General features: G+C 44.0%; 1 protein-coding gene across 2 annotated transcripts in view; it reads left to right on the forward strand.

Moving 5' to 3' along the window:
* The window catches only part of CDK17 (cyclin dependent kinase 17), a 129,942-nt gene extending 115,153 nt beyond the window's left edge, over positions 1 to 14,789 (forward strand). For both annotated transcript variants that reach the window (XM_061639525.1, XM_061639524.1), the window contains 6 exons: positions 48 to 145; positions 428 to 533; positions 1,557 to 1,599; positions 12,114 to 12,204; positions 12,718 to 12,795; positions 13,195 to 14,789. In XM_061639525.1, coding sequence (XP_061495509.1) covers positions 48 to 145; positions 428 to 533; positions 1,557 to 1,599; positions 12,114 to 12,204; positions 12,718 to 12,795; positions 13,195 to 13,232 — 454 coding nt within the window. In that variant the 3' untranslated portion in view covers positions 13,233 to 14,789. The remainder of the gene's footprint in view (positions 1 to 47; positions 146 to 427; positions 534 to 1,556; positions 1,600 to 12,113; positions 12,205 to 12,717; positions 12,796 to 13,194) is intronic.
* Positions 14,790 to 15,587: the final 798 nt, after the last annotated feature.

Genomic DNA, 15,587 nt, shown 5'->3' on the forward strand with positions numbered 1-15,587 from the left:
AATACTAACATTATTTAACTCTCTTTTTTAATTTTTCCTCTCTGAAGGGGAGTTGGATGCATATTTTTTGAAATGGCATCTGGAAGGCCTCTGTTTCCTGGGTCAACTGTTGAAGACGAATTGCACTTAATTTTCAGACTTCTGGGTAAATAGATTATGCTTAGTTTACAGTTATGGGTTTATCATGCTTTTTAAGAGGATTTCTAAATGTGTGCCAAATGGTAAATACACTGTGTATATGTTCATAAAGAGGGGTTCTTTTAGTATTGCAAATTAAGCTATAATTAGACAGAATTAAACTAAAATATAACTGATTGCTTGCCTCCTCTTTTTTGTTGGGAGAGCATTGAGGTCAGCTGTTAGGTTTTATTGATTGCATGTAGTTAATCCTTGTATGGTTATATATTTGTTTACTCTTTCAACTTAGGAACTCCATCACAAGAAACTTGGCCAGGCATTACTTCCAGTGATGAGTTTAGAAACTACAACTTTCCCAAATATAAGCCACAGCCTTTAATCAACCATGCTCCAAGGTACTACAGTTATTTTCTGCATAATCATAAGTGTTTGTGGATGAAGATTTTGGGACACATTAACAATTTTCTCTGGGTATAAAAGTGGCGTGGTGTGATAGTATAAGGCTGAATTCTAAAGCTATGTTTTTCTCAGTGAACTGTGCCACTTAAATTACAAGTAGCAAGTAGGTAGTAAATTTGTAAAATGCCTGTTTTATAATCCATATGATTCTTATTGTTATTATTGTTAATGTTATTGTTACTACTACTACTACATTTATATACCACGTTTCCTCCAAGGAGCTCAACATGGTTCTCCCCTCTCCATTTTATTCTCGCAATAACCCTGTGAGGTAGGTTAGGCTAAGAGACAGTGACTGGCCCAAGGTCACCCAGTGAGCGTCATACATGGGTGGGTATTTGACCCCTGTTCACCCAGGTCATGGTCCAGCAATCTGACCATTACACCACATTGGCTTTTTGTACCTCATGATAAGTCCACTGAAGATTCTTTCTAGGATTTGCATTTTATTAAATTCAAGAAGGATCATAGAATGGAATGTGTTTTATGTTTCCTGTCATTTCTCATCTTATTTGTTTTATTTGTAACAGTGAGAACAAGTGAGGAACACAAGTGTTATAGAGGCAGAGTCAAAGTACAGCCTGAAGGTAGTCTTATATAAGGAAGACAGCATTATTGCTGCAGCATCTCAAACAATCAAGTTTTTTTGGGGGGGGGCTGGGGGCTGAGTAGCATCACCTAGCATGTGCCCTTTTATCCTACCATTAGTGTTGGAGTTGAAAAGAATGTATCACGTATCCATATTGGCAGAGGAGCATTGTCCGTTGAGATGCAAAATTAGGGACTCACACTCCTTGTTTGTATATAATTAGGATTTTATTTAGCTTGACTCATCTGAAATTTGGGGAGATACTCTCCCCTGAAGCGATATACACACTTCAGCTGTTAGATTCTATTTGAAGCAATGTTCTATGAATGTATAACTATAATACACAAAATGTTATTTTATTTGTTTCTAGGCTTGACTCAGAAGGAATTGAACTGATATTAAAATTTCTTCAAGTAAGCTGATCTTCATTTTTTACTCTTTCTACATATTAATTGAACTTTTCAGATGAAAATTAAGTTGGGAGGGAATCTTTGCAGTATTCCTAATTATGTGTTCCTTTCTGACAACGAGCAGCATGATGTAACTTCAAGAGATAATAGCTGTTGCAGGGGAGAAACAGCTTTAGGGAAACTATTGGTGAGAATGAGTACAGAACAGGACCATGCAGGCCACACTAATACGAAATGTTGGATTTTACATATACTGCCTCTCTCTCTCTCTTTTTCTTTGCTCCCAGATCTATCTGTGCAACTTTATTTTTAAAATTTGTCCCGCCATTCATTGGATCTCTAAGTCAGTAATTCAGCTAGTTCTCTAAACTCAAGTAATTACTCCTGATAGTTAATTTAAGAGTTTCTTTGCTCACTTAATAATGGGGGCCACTGTACTGATTTTTAAAGTGTGTTTTAGGGTAGACAGTAGCCTGAGTAGTAATGCTGAAGTAACTTGATTTATTTAAATGATTTATGGCCACCCTTCAGCAGAGCTTCCAGGGTGGTTTACAAAAACAAGATAAAATACACAAACTAAAATATAATGACATGTTTAAAAATAAAAATAACAATACATTTAAAAGCCTGGGTGAATAAAAGTGCCTATGGTGCCAGTGGGGTAATGGAAGTACCAGGGCAGGTGTGGAGGGAATTCAACAAACAGAGAAGCAGCTACTGGAACCCTTCTGATTGTTAACCTCAGTGGTGCAGTTATTTATTTATTTGATTTATATCCCACCCTTCCTCCTAGCAGGAGCCCAGGGAAGCAAACAAAAGCACTAAAAACACTTTAAAACATCATAAAAACAGACTTTTAAAAGACATTAAAACAAAACATCTTTAAAAACATTTTTTTAAAAGCTTTCAAGGCATCTTTTTTAAAAAGTTAAAAACATACTGTTTTTTTAAAAAGATTAAAAACATATTAAAAAGCAATTCCGACGCAGACTGGGATAAGGTCTCAACTTAAAAGGCTTGTTGAAAGAGGAAGGTCTTCAATAGGCGCCCAAAAGATAACAGAGATGGCTCCTGTCTAATATTTAAGGGTAGGGAGTTGCACTGGGTAGGTGCCACCATACTAAAAGTCTGTTTCCTATGTTGTGCAGAATGGACTTCCTGATAAGATGGTAGCTGCAGGAGGCTCTCACTTGCAGAGCGCAGTGATCGACTGGGTATACAAGGGATAAGACATCTTTCAGGTATCCTGGTCCCAAGCTGTATGGGGCTTTGTACACCAAAACTAGAACCTTGAACTTGGCCTGGTAGCTAATGGGCAGCCAGTGCAATTTTCCATAGGAGGACTGCCATCAAGCGGGTTATAGCTCCACCTATCATCTGAAAGGCAAGAATGTTTTTGAAGTCAAAACTAGGGGCGTCAGGCCCCTCCCACTCTCCAGTTCATTGTTGCCTTTCGTCCATGCAAGTTCGAGTATATAACTAGATAAGTTTCTATGTATTTGTGTGACAGGGTGTGGAGGTTTTGTGCGTGTATTCCCATTATTCCCTTCCCTCTGTCTTTTACTTAGAGTCTGTGGGACTGACTGACTGTACTTTGTCTTTTTCCCTATTTCTTACTCAGTCCCTACATATTTACTGGGAGACCGCGGCTGCGGTTCTCCCTTCATCAGGCGGCAGACGCTGCTTTTCTCCGGGAGCTTGCGGCTGCAGCTCCCTGTTCTACGCTGCCGCTTTTTTCCGTACTGTTTTTTCTAGCTGAACGGTGATTACTGGGAGACAGCAGCTGCGGTTCTCCCTCCCTTAGGCGGCGGACGCAGCCTTAATTCAGGAGCTTGCAGCTGCAGCTCCCTGCTCTGTGCCGCCGTTTTTCCCGTTCTGTTTTCAATTCGCCGCCTGTTTCTTGTTGCGGCAGCTCTACAGAGCCTGTGGCTGCGGCTCTTTCCTTTCAGTTCACTTTACCGTTGCCCCCCCCCCCGCTCGCTGCGACTGTTCCAGCGGCTGCTGGCATTCTCTTGTAGTTTTCTGCTTTCGGCAGTAATTAACTGGCTGGCCATTCAAGCCGTAATTACAATCGATGGTCCCCATTTTGAGCTTACTGGTGTTTTTTGTGACCGCCATTGCTTCTTCATTGCCCTGCCTTTTTTCTGATTGGATACAATTCCCGCTCTTTTTACGGGCGCCATTTTGTCCCTCCCCCTTTTTTCCCACCCTTTCTGTTTAGCCCTTACTATAGTAAGGGATTTTGTTTAAGGCCTTTCTATCAGTTTTTCTGTGTGTGTGCTGCAAGCTGGAATCTATAATCCTGCCACCAGCTGCTGACTGGGTCTGAATATTATTATTATTATTTATTATTTAATTTAATTTATATACCGCCCTAAGCCCGAAGGCTCTCTGGGCGGTGTACAAAAAGATAAAAAACAAGCAATGTATAAATACAATAAATACAATAAATCAAGAAAACAAAACAAACAAACAATAAAAGAACCAAACAACATCCAAAATACAAATAATGATGAAAATGCTATTAAAACACACTTTAAAATGCCTGGGAGTATAAAAAGGTTTTCACCTGGCGCCGAAAAGATAGTAGCGTCGGCGCCAGGCGCACCTCATCGGGGAGGCTGTTCCACAGTTCGGGGGCCACCACAGAAAAGGCCCTGGTTCTAGTCACCACCCTCCGAGCTTCTCGATGGGATGGCACTCGGAGGAGGGCCTTAGATGTTGAAGCTGTTTTGTACTGCAGGGTAAAATCTATAGTCCTGCTACAGGTTCTTCACCACAAGCTGCTGACTGAGGCTGAATATTATAGCTAGTTTGTGTATTCAGCCTATTTGGAACTGTACATTCAACCCCATCTGTGGCCGTGTACCAAGGCTGTTTGCAATTGTACATTCTGCCCCATCCGTGGCCGTGTACCAAGGCTGTTTGAAATTGTACATTCTGCCCCATCCGTGGCTGTGTACTAAGGCTGTCTGGAACTGTACATTCTGCCCCATCCGTGGCCGTGTACCAAGGCTGTTTGAAAGTGTACATTCTGCCCCATCCGTGGCGGTGTACCAAGGCTGTTTGCAATTGTACATTCTGCCCCATCCGTGGCCGTGTACCAAGGCTGTTTGAAATTGTACATTCTGCCCCATCTGTGGCCGTGTACTAAGGCTGTCTGGAACTGTATATTCTCCCCCATCCGTGGGCGTATACTTAGCCATCTGAGCCGGTGCATTCTGCCCCATCCGTGGCCATGTACTGAGCATATTTGGGTCTGTACATTCTGCCCCACCCGTGGCCGTGTACTGAACCCCGTTGAAAACATATGATGGCGGAACAGCCAACGACATCTCAGGCAACCAAGCCTAAACAACCTAAGGCAGCCAAGCACAAGCACGCCAAAGCGGTTGCCAAAACTAAACATCTGTCCAGCCACAGCACGACCAAGCGGGCACACTACATCTCTGTTCCGGTTTCCGAGGAGGCGGGTCAGGAACAGTTAACAAATCTCTTTCACTTTCCGACTGCATCCTCTGAGGAGGACTTTGCAGGGTATCCTGACCAGCCAGCATCCAGCCACCATCATCCCATATTACCACCTAGGGCTCATTCATCATCCCAACCTGCTGAACTGCCCATACCGTTGCCCTTCCAAGCTCTACCATCTAACACACTGGGGCCGCAACTGTCTCATGAGTTCATTTCACAACTGCAAAACATGCTGGCGTTCTTCACTCAACCACAGCCACAGTCACCAGCCCCCGCCATCTCTCAGCGGAGTGTGGACCACCATGTGCGCAATGAGACAGATCCCTCCTGCTCCGAATCCTTTTGACATTGCCAGGGGCAGGTTTGTTGATGACGCTTCCTGTGGGGAGGATCCACCATTTGCTACTCAAGCCAAAGGAGACGAATGGAGTGATCAGTCGGAACAGGAGGAGGATACATCTTATGGCCTGTTTGATGCCTTAGATTATCAGCCCCTTGCTCGCAGAGTATTGAACACCCTTGGTCTCCAATCTACACAACCTGCAGCTGCCACTCCCGCTATTAAAGGGGCCAGGGTCTTGAAATCCCCCACAGCAACAGAGCACTACCTTCCTGTGCCAGATCCTATTGCTAAGCTGGCCAACGACGAATGGTCTCATCCATTACAAATGCGCCGTTTTAACGCCCTTGCGGACAGACTTTACTCTTTGGCTCCGGACTTTACAAGCAGACTGGCCGTCCCTGGCATAGACGAGCCAATCTCCAGTCTAGTCTCTAGATCCCTTTTGCCGAGGGGAGGAGATTCACATTTAAAGGACGCCACTGAACGGAGGCTGGACTTTGCCTTACGCAAGAACCATGAGGCCACCGGTTTCTCCATGCGAGCCTCTGCATCAGCTTCCATCTTTTCCAGGGCAGTGATGATGTGGTTGGATGACCTCTTAGATGATTCTAATCCTGATCCTGTCTCTCTGAGGAGGTCACTGATGAAATTGCGCAAGACAGCGGCGTTTGTGGCTGACGCAAATCAGCTGGGAGCACGAGCTATGGCAGCTCAGGTAGTCGCTCGGCGAACCCTCTGGCTTCATCACTGGCAACCGGACTCTACAGCCAGAGGTAATTTATCAAGGGCACCTTATTCCGGCTCATTACTCTTCGGCGAGGAAGCCCTAAAGGCAGTGCTTGTTGACCCCAAAGATGCTCGAAAGCCTGTCTTGCCCACTGTCAGGAATGTTGATCGCAGGCCTTTCAGAGGTGTCACCTCATACCGCATGACCCAGCCCTTTCGAGGAACGCGGCCCAGGGGACGAGGCCGCGATTTCCGAACCTATGATTTCCGTCCCTCCAGGGGAGTCTGGAACAGACGTTTCCCAGGCAGAGGTCAGTACCAGGGGCGCAGAGGTACCTCAATGTCCTCATATAGGGGAGGGTCTCGCCAGCACAGACAGTACTAACGTGATACCGGTTGGGGCCAGACTGCTTCTGTTTGGAGACCATTGGCTGCGTCTGACTCAGGTCACCTGGATCAGAAAACTTTTTTGTTATGGCTATGCACTAGAGTTTTCGGCAATCCCTCCAGACAGATTTCATCCCTCCCCTTGTCCCAGGGCACCAGCCAGGCACTGCATCATGCAGACAGCCATACATCACCTCTTGGACACAGCAGCGATAGAGCCAGTCCCTACAACAGAGAGGTCGGAAGGGGTGTACTCCCTCGTATTTGCTGTGCCCAAACGAGATCTGTCATGGAGGGCGGTATTGGACCTCAAGTTCATCAACCATTTCGTAAAGTATCGCAGGTTCAAAATGGAATCCCTCCACTCCATTACAGAAAGCCTTCACGAAGGAGACTTCCTGGCTTCTATCGACCTAAAGGAAGCGTATCTCCATGTGCCTATTTGCATAGCCCACAGAAAATTCCTTTGGTTTGCTTTTGGTCCCCACCATTTTCAATATCGAGCAATGCCGTTCGGCCTCTCATCTGCCCCGAGAGTTTTTACCAAGGTGCTACTCATACTAGTGGCTTACCTTCGGCTTCAAGGGGTTCATATCTACCCCTACTTGGACGATCTTTTAATACGGGTGAGTTCCAGGGAGCTGGCTCATCGCCATCTAACGCTCACGCTCCATGTCTTGCAGGCCTACGGCTGGCTAGTCAATTTCGACAAAAGCCATCTCCAACCAACCCAACGCCTACAACATCTAGGGGCGATGTTGGACACCCGGCAGGCGACGGTGTTCCTGTCTCTAGAACGCATAACTGCTATCATAGACATCGCACGGTCTCTGAAGCACCACGCAACCGCAGATGTCATGCTTCTAGCCAGGAATCTTGGAATGTTGGTGTCCACCATCCATATTGTACCATGGGCTCGAGCTCATACTCGCCAACTTCAGTGGGCCTTGTTGCTGTTTCAGCAGGACATTGCCAGGTCAAATCATCGAGCAATTCCCTTGAGCCCCACACTGCGTCTTTCATTCCGCTGGTGGACGAGGGTCCAACATCTCACCCAGGGCACTCCGTTCAGAGAACCCCGCTGGACTGTTATCACCACAGATGCCAGTCTCCTCGGCTGGGGAGCCCACTGCAACTCCCAGTTCGTTCAAGGGGTTTGGACCACAACAGAGCAGACTCAGAGCATCAATTGGCTGGAACTGAGGGCTGTCCACTTAGCTCTGCTCCAGTTTCAGTCTCTGTTCCACTTGGACCATGTTCTCATTCGAACGGACAACACGTGTGCCAAATCTCATTTAAACAGACAAGGGGGGACCAGGTCCCGTCCTCTGCAGAACCTAGCTTCCCTCATATTCAACTGGGCAGAGCTTCATCTGCAATCCTTAAAAGCAGAACATCTCAGAGGAATTTGGAATGTGACAGCAGACTGGCTCAGCAGACAACAGGTCTTTCCGGGAGAATGGAAACTTCATCCGACCGTTTTCCATCTTCTCCAGTGTCGGTTCGGCGTCTTCTCAGTTGATCTATTTGCCTCCAGTCTCAATTGCCAGCTACCCAGGTACTTCGCTCAATACCTGGACATGACAGCGGAAGCAGTGGATGCCCTGTCGCTACCGTGGCCGGATGGTCTATTGTACGCCTTCCCTCCAATACCACTGTTAGCCAGAACCTTGAGGAAGGTGTGACGCGAGAGGGCCAAACTGGTTCTGATAGCCCCATATTGGCCCCGTCAACCGTGGTTCTCGGATCTCCTTGCCATGTCAGTGACAGACCCTTGGACGCTCCCGGTCAGGCCAGACCTCTTATCCCAGGGCCCAATATTGCATCAGGATCCCAATTGGCTCAAGCTAACAGCGTGGCTTTTGAACGGGGACATTTAAGGTCTGCTGGCCTGTCTGACGCTGTTATTGACATTATCTTGGCCTCGAGATGACCATCCACCACCCGTATATATCAACATACTTAGGTGGCATTCTCCAGGTGGTGTCAGTCCCAGCACCTCGATCCTTCTCAGGCCACAATACAACAGGTGCTGCAATTCCTTCATAGGGGCCTCCTGATGGGACTTAGATCCAACACCTTACGTAGACATGCGTCCACTCTGTCGTCCATTCTCTCAGTGTCTTCCGCTGGTGCTCCTATTGCCTCGCACCTGTTCATCAAACGTTTTCTGAGGGGAACCGCATTACGCTCACCGCCCGTATTCCACCATTTTCCCTCATGGAGTTTGTCGAAGGTCCTACAAGCTTTACAACGCCCTCCGTTCGAGCCCCTTAGGACTGTGCCTTTACGTGTGTTGTCATTCAAGGTCCTGTTCCTGATCGCGATCACCTCTGCGAGACGAGTTTCGGAACTGGGCGCATTGTCTTCTGCCCGCCATCTCTGTGTCTTTCACAAGGACTGTGTTGTGCTGAAAACTGATCCTTCCGCCCCAAGCTCAATTCAGTTTTCCATTGCAACCAGGACATTGTTCTTCCGTCATTTTGTCCGAATCCTACCCATCCTCTAGAGAAGGCTTGGCATTCATTGGATGTTCGGAGGGCTCTCAAGACCTACCTGTCTAGGACCCAGGATATACGACGAACCGAGTCTTTGTTTGTATTCTTTCATCCACGTTCTATGGGGCATAAAGTAGCTAATTCCACCTTATCCCGCTGGTTGCGTGCATGTATTACCTTAGCCTATGAGTCCCTTAAGCTTCCAGTCCCAGCTAGTATAACAGCTCATTCCACTAGGTCAGTGGCCACTATGGCTGCTTTTGCTACTAACGCTCCTGTTGCTGATATTTGCAGAGCCGCTGTTTGGTCTACCCCACACTTGTTTATAAGGCATTACAAAATAGATCGCTATGCCTCTGCCGATGCTTTTTTTGGCATACGAATGTTGCAACAGGTTCTTAATGATGATTAGGATGTGGGTGGTCCCTCCCTGTTATGGGCTGCTTTGGTACATCCCGCTTGATGGCAGTCCTCCTATGGAAAATGGACCATTGGTCTCATCTGAAGGGTGATTTTCATAGGAGGACTGCCATCACGACCCTCCCAGTTGGAGGATACCTAGATATTTTTGGGGGTTTTTTTTCATATATTCCTGTTACGCTATTATATTAGATTTAGTAGTGAAGTCAAGACTGCTATTAATGTTATATCGCTACGTTAGAGTCATTTTGTTATGATTATTGCTATTGTGTTATGTCTTTGCTGGTAGGTCCGTTGGCCTTTTTTCCTGCATTTTTAGATATCTCTCTTTGGACTCGCTGCGAATGAACTGGAGAGTGGGAGGGGCCTGATGCCCCTAGTCTTGACTTCAAAAACATTCTTGCCTTTCGGGTGATAGGTGGAGCTATAACCCGCTTGATGGCAGTCCTCCTATGAAAATCACCCTTCGGGTGAGACCAATGGTCCATTCTTTCAGCAGTGGAGTGACTTGTTGGCAATACCCTGCCCCAGTGAGCAGTCTCGCTGTCACATTTTGCACCAGCTGCAGCTTCTGAACAAACCTCAAGGGCAGCCCCCCATAGAGTGCATTACAGTAATCCAGCCTGGAGTAATCCAACTATATCAGTATAATTCCAGACTTAATGGTCTTAGGAGGGGCAGGGTCCTCTTTTTATACCATACTGTGTATTACTTCACTTATTTTAAAACATGTTAAGCTAGCTGTGCTGCATTTGGGGACTCTCCCGCTCATTCTGCTGAGTGGGGTCCAAAGGTTAGGGACATCATGTGACTATGATCCAACCGCAAAAGTAAGCTTGCAAGGAAGGAGGAAGAGAACAGAATGTGAAGAGGAGTGTAAAAGAGAGAGCTCCTGCCATCCAAATCATTTTGTTACAGTGACTTTAGGATTACATCATATTCTATAAAATTCACTATGCACCACATTTACATTTAGGCAGCAACCTTCTTGGCACATAAACTGGTTTCAGGCCCAAGTTCAACACTAAAACAACCTTGCTGTTTATGCCAAGAGAAGGATTGGGTGATTATCACTCTGCTAATTCTCATGGGCTTCACAGCAGCCTTCAGTACCATCAGCCATTTTATTCTTATGGACCAGCAATCTGGGATGGTGATTAGGGGACGTTGTGCTTTCCTGGTTCTAATCCTATCTTGATGGAACTGGGGGGCGGGAGAGACTATTGCTGTGCCTTATGTTGATAGTGCTATAGCATACTGCATGGCTCCCTCAGGCTGTCCAGTGTTTACACAGAACTGCTGAGAGGTCACCTAGAGATTTGGGATCAGGTGTCATCAGTGCACTGTCACCAACTCTATTTCTCCTTCTCATCAAAGTCAGATGAGGGCTATTGAAGTGTTGGACCTGTGTCTGGAGTCAATAGACTGGATAAGGACCAATAAATTAGATGGCAATACTGTATGTAGATGGTTCATTTGATTTTAGACATCACTCCCTCTATATGACATGCTTTTGCAGCTTGTGGATACTCTTAGATTTAGCTTTCTCTTTGAAAGCTTACATTACTTAACATGGAACATCTTTCACTAACCACTGCTGGTGCACTAGCTGCAAACCTTCATAGACAGAGGCAGTATAGCCGTGGTGATTCACATTCTGGTAATACCTCATTTATGCTGCGGTCTTATAACCACTTACCAAGGAGTAGGCCCCATTGAACTTAATTGGACTTTTCTCTGAGGAGACATGTATAGGATTGTGCTGTTAGAGTTGTAATGGCACTGAATTTGAAGACTGCTTCAAAAGTTTTATTTGGTACAAAATACAGCAGAGAAACTTGAATGATCAAAGGGAGCATAGCTCACCAGTCTTGGAATAACTCCACCACCTTGCAATCTGTTTTTGAGTACAATTCAAAGCACTGGTGTTTACCTTTAAATCCCTAAATGACTTGGGATAGTATTTGAAAAACTGCCTTCCCCTGCATGAATCTGCCTAGAAAGGTATTAAGATCATCCTCAGAGTGCCACCTCCACACCTTGAGAGATGAGATGGGTGGTGACCAGGGATGGGACCTTTTTTGTAGTATCATTGCAGTTGTAGAATACTGTTTCCAGAGAGGCTTGGCTCTGAGCTTGGCATCTTTCAGTGCCGGAAGAAGGCATTCTTATTTGCCAGACCTTTTATGCATTTTAGATTTTTTAATTTATTATTATTTTAGAACAGAAGGCTTCTATCTTGTCTTTGTACTCTTTTTATGCTTTCTCTGCTGCAAGCTTTCTTTTTGTTTTCTTACAATTTTGTTGGATTTAGTTTTCATCCTTGTAAGCCACTTGGGGAGTCTTTCTGACTGAAGATTGGGGTACAAAACCTTGTGATAAATAAACTTGCACCTTCTTGGGTCACGTAGGGAGATTTTGACTATCAGAAAATAATACGTTTTAGTTGCTTCGGGTATGTGGTTGGAAGCTGCCTTATATTGAGCCATTACTCCCATCTCATTCAATATTGTCTACCCTAAATGGCAGGGCTTACCAGGGTCACAGATAAGGATCTTTCTACCTTTATAATTGGAAATGCTTAGGATTGAAATTTGGACCTTACGTATGTCAAGTATGTGCTCAACTGTTGAGCTAGGATTTGAAAAAAAAACTCTTTTGTTTAACAGTATGAATCCAAGAACAGGATTTCAGCAGAAGAGGCTATGAAGCATGCATATTTTAGAAGTCTTGGAACAAGGATACATACTCTATTAGAAAGTAAGCAGACCATTCTGTTGTTGATATTAGTTAACCATCTGTTTGAGTGATGTAACACCTTCCTTTCCCTGGTTTGAATGTTCCTTGGATGCTTCTTCCTTAAACCAATAACCTTTCTAAGACAGCACTGAATCAAAAAGTTGTGTCTACTAGAGTCCAGTAAAGTGTGAATTAACTGTTGCTGGCATCTCACCAAAACTTTCTCCCACATGCGAGGTCCTCCATCTATTGGGGTCAGTCAGACTCTTAGGTCTTCCTGCTCTAGCTGGGTTTGGTGGCATCAGTGAGGAAAATTCCTTTCTCCCTTTCCTTTTTTGATTTATAATCTGTTCACTGCTGTGAGCACCATTAGCTCTAATGCTCCCCACAAACTCCTTCAGTTGTCCCAGTATTTCCTGCTTTCTTACTCTATGTGACAATCATTGTGGTTTACTGCAGCTTCTGATTACAGCATATGTTACTAGAAGAGAAGCTTTTCAGGGGGAAAAAAGGCACTTCTTTATATTGTTTCAGGTATGTCAATATTCACTCTGAAAGAAATTCAGCTGCAGAAAGATCCTGGCTTTCGGAATTCCACTTATCCAGAGACGGGTATGTAAGAGTCTTAAGATTTGTTGTTGTTGTTTTTTCAGGTCTGCAGTAGCTGGAGGGCCAGTAAATGGTAAAACTGACACTTTGTAAATGGAATACTTGGAGTTACTTAGATTCGTCAAACATGTTTTTTAAGCGTTTTCCAAGTACAGAGTTTTTGCTCAAGAATAAAGCAAGGGACTTAACTAGGGCAAGAAAGTGCTACTGCGTCTTTCACTGAGTTCCCAGGTTCATTTCACAAGGAAGTGAGAGGGTTGCTATAAGGATAAGGCATAAAGAAACTGCATCACTTCCACACCCATCTGATGTGATGAATGAACATGCTAACATCATGTGCTGTAATGGTGATGCCATACCCTTATTCAAATCCCTTAACAAAATCCATGCTTTATGTTTTAGGACATGGGAAGAACAGAAGGCAAAGCATGCTCTTCTAAAGGCTGACAATTTCGTTTCAAGCCCAAGGCTGTCTTGCATCCATCAAGGACTCTAGCCTGAAGGCAATTCTTCTCTTGGTGAACTTGAAATCTGTTTGTCTACACTGTCCTCCTCACAGTGCAGTCTTTTTATTTCAGACCTGCTGGTTATGTTTTTATATTTGTTGTCACAGTGTGACAAATTTTTGTACAGTCAATTTTATGGTCTCCTCTGCCATTAGAGCCAGTAGGTTACAACTGTTAATGTAACAGTAGCTGCAATTTTTGTGCAGGACTGAGAAACACAGTGCATTATTTATTGCGGAATCATTGCTGCTAAATAACTACTGTCTGTATAGTTAACAAACAATTGAATGCCTGCAGAAATTGCAGTGGCTTTATATAATATGTGAATGCATCTGTTTCTCCATGAATTATTGCTGCAGTTTTATATCTTTTTTTCTTTTTTTAACTGCCATGTTTCCTGGAATGTAAACAAAGCTTTCTTGACTCTTAAACAGGTAAATTTGTCTTTAATGCTCTTAAATTCATGGCCCTTCAATTTATTATTTAATATTAGATGTAAAGTAACTAAACTATTACAAAATCCCTTTTTTAAAGCACTTAGTACTGACATTCATTCGAAGAAGTGAAAAATAGTTCCTTTGTTACATGCTATCAAGTTCCAGGCCTATTAGTGAGGATTGGCTTACAAATTGAAACTTGGTATTATTCTTGATGTTTGAATGACTAAAGACAAAACTATGGGGGCCGTGCATCCCAACCTCCACCACCCTGCTTTCATGGCTGTTCTGGGACTACATATTCATTGGAAATCCACTGGAAGAATGCAAGTCCATACTAGAGAAGTCATCACTCTGTATTGCAGACTTTGTAAAGCATGAGAACTTAGGGGTTTTTGAAGATCTTAGATGTTATCTGTGTTTTGGAGCTAGTCAACATGTTACTACTAAGTTTATGCATCTCAGTGAGTATCATAAATACCTCCTGGTGATAGTAACAGTATTTTTAAGCATTTGTGTTCCTCTTTCTGGACCTATTTGTTTAGTGCATCTTCAAGAGGCTGTAAATCTTTATTGGTATATTTTGAAATGGTTATGTAAATCTTTGGCTGGTATATCATGAAAATAGTCATAGAGAACTTAATTTTTTTCCTGATGTTCACTGTAAAACATTCAGGGGTCCTACCATTTCTGTTCAGGAAATCTTGTAGTTTATTATTGTTATTTAACAGTATTAAGTGAAAAATATTTTGTATGTTCCTTTAACTTTATTTGTGAATAGTGATTGTGGCATGTTTGGGGATGTTTTATTAATATTTCATGATACTAGCAAATTGAATTTGGGAACTTTTTTTTTAATTATTTTCTGAAAGAGATGACAAATTCATGTGTAATGGTGACTTTCGGACCACTGCTGCTTTTCAGCATTTGTAAGCTGGTTTTACGTTAAAAAAGCCCTGTAGAGCTAACAAACTGCTGTTATTTTATTTCTAACTGATGGACCTGTATTAATATTGTACTTTTGAAAGTATAAATATTATATGGAAATCCTCAATTGTGTTTGAATGTTTTATGTCAAATAGTCTACTAACTTTATCATGGTAGACTAGCGCATTAATCCAGTGAAGCCTTTATGCAGAACTAGTTTGCTCATGTAGATGAGCTATAGCAAGGACTCAAAAGCACTGGACAGATGCCTGTCAAACATGCCTTACGGCATTCTGATCTATCTTTGAAGGAATTGTAGGTCTGGTTCATATGCCACAATTTGTAGTACTGGTTATGTACTATGTGCAATCTGACACTCCAGCTCAGCAAACTGTAGCTTGGAAGAACCAGGAATCTTGTATTATGCTGGACATGCAAGTAGAGGTGGAAAGGGGAACACCCATGATGGATAACCTTTCTTGGGAGAAGGACAGGGGGAGTGTGACCCTGTTATTCTTACTTGATTTCTCAGCAGCTTTTGACAGTGGTATCCTGAGCCGACTTGGTGAGGTGGATTTCAGAGACACTGCTTTACAGTGGTTCCAATCCTATCTCTGGGGTCAGTTTCAGAGAATAGCATTGGGTGCTTGTCTTTTGGGCTCTTGCAGTTGGGCTGTGGGATGTCACAGGGTACCATCTTGTTTTCAGTGCTGTTTAACATCTATATGAAGCCCTTGGGAGTGATCATCAGGTAATTTGGGGCGAAGTGTCAGCAGTATGCTGATGTTACAGAGAAACAGAGCTGGGTATCATCTGAATCAGGAAAGGCTGTGCAAGCCCTGGACCAGTGCATGGACTCAGTGGTGGGCTGGATGAGGGCCAATAAACTGACTCTGAATCCTAGCAAGACAGAGGCACTGGGAGT

The sequence above is a fragment of the Rhineura floridana genome, chromosome 8 (genome assembly GCF_030035675.1).
Source record: "Rhineura floridana isolate rRhiFlo1 chromosome 8, rRhiFlo1.hap2, whole genome shotgun sequence".
Taxonomy (NCBI): domain Eukaryota; kingdom Metazoa; phylum Chordata; class Lepidosauria; order Squamata; family Rhineuridae; genus Rhineura; species Rhineura floridana.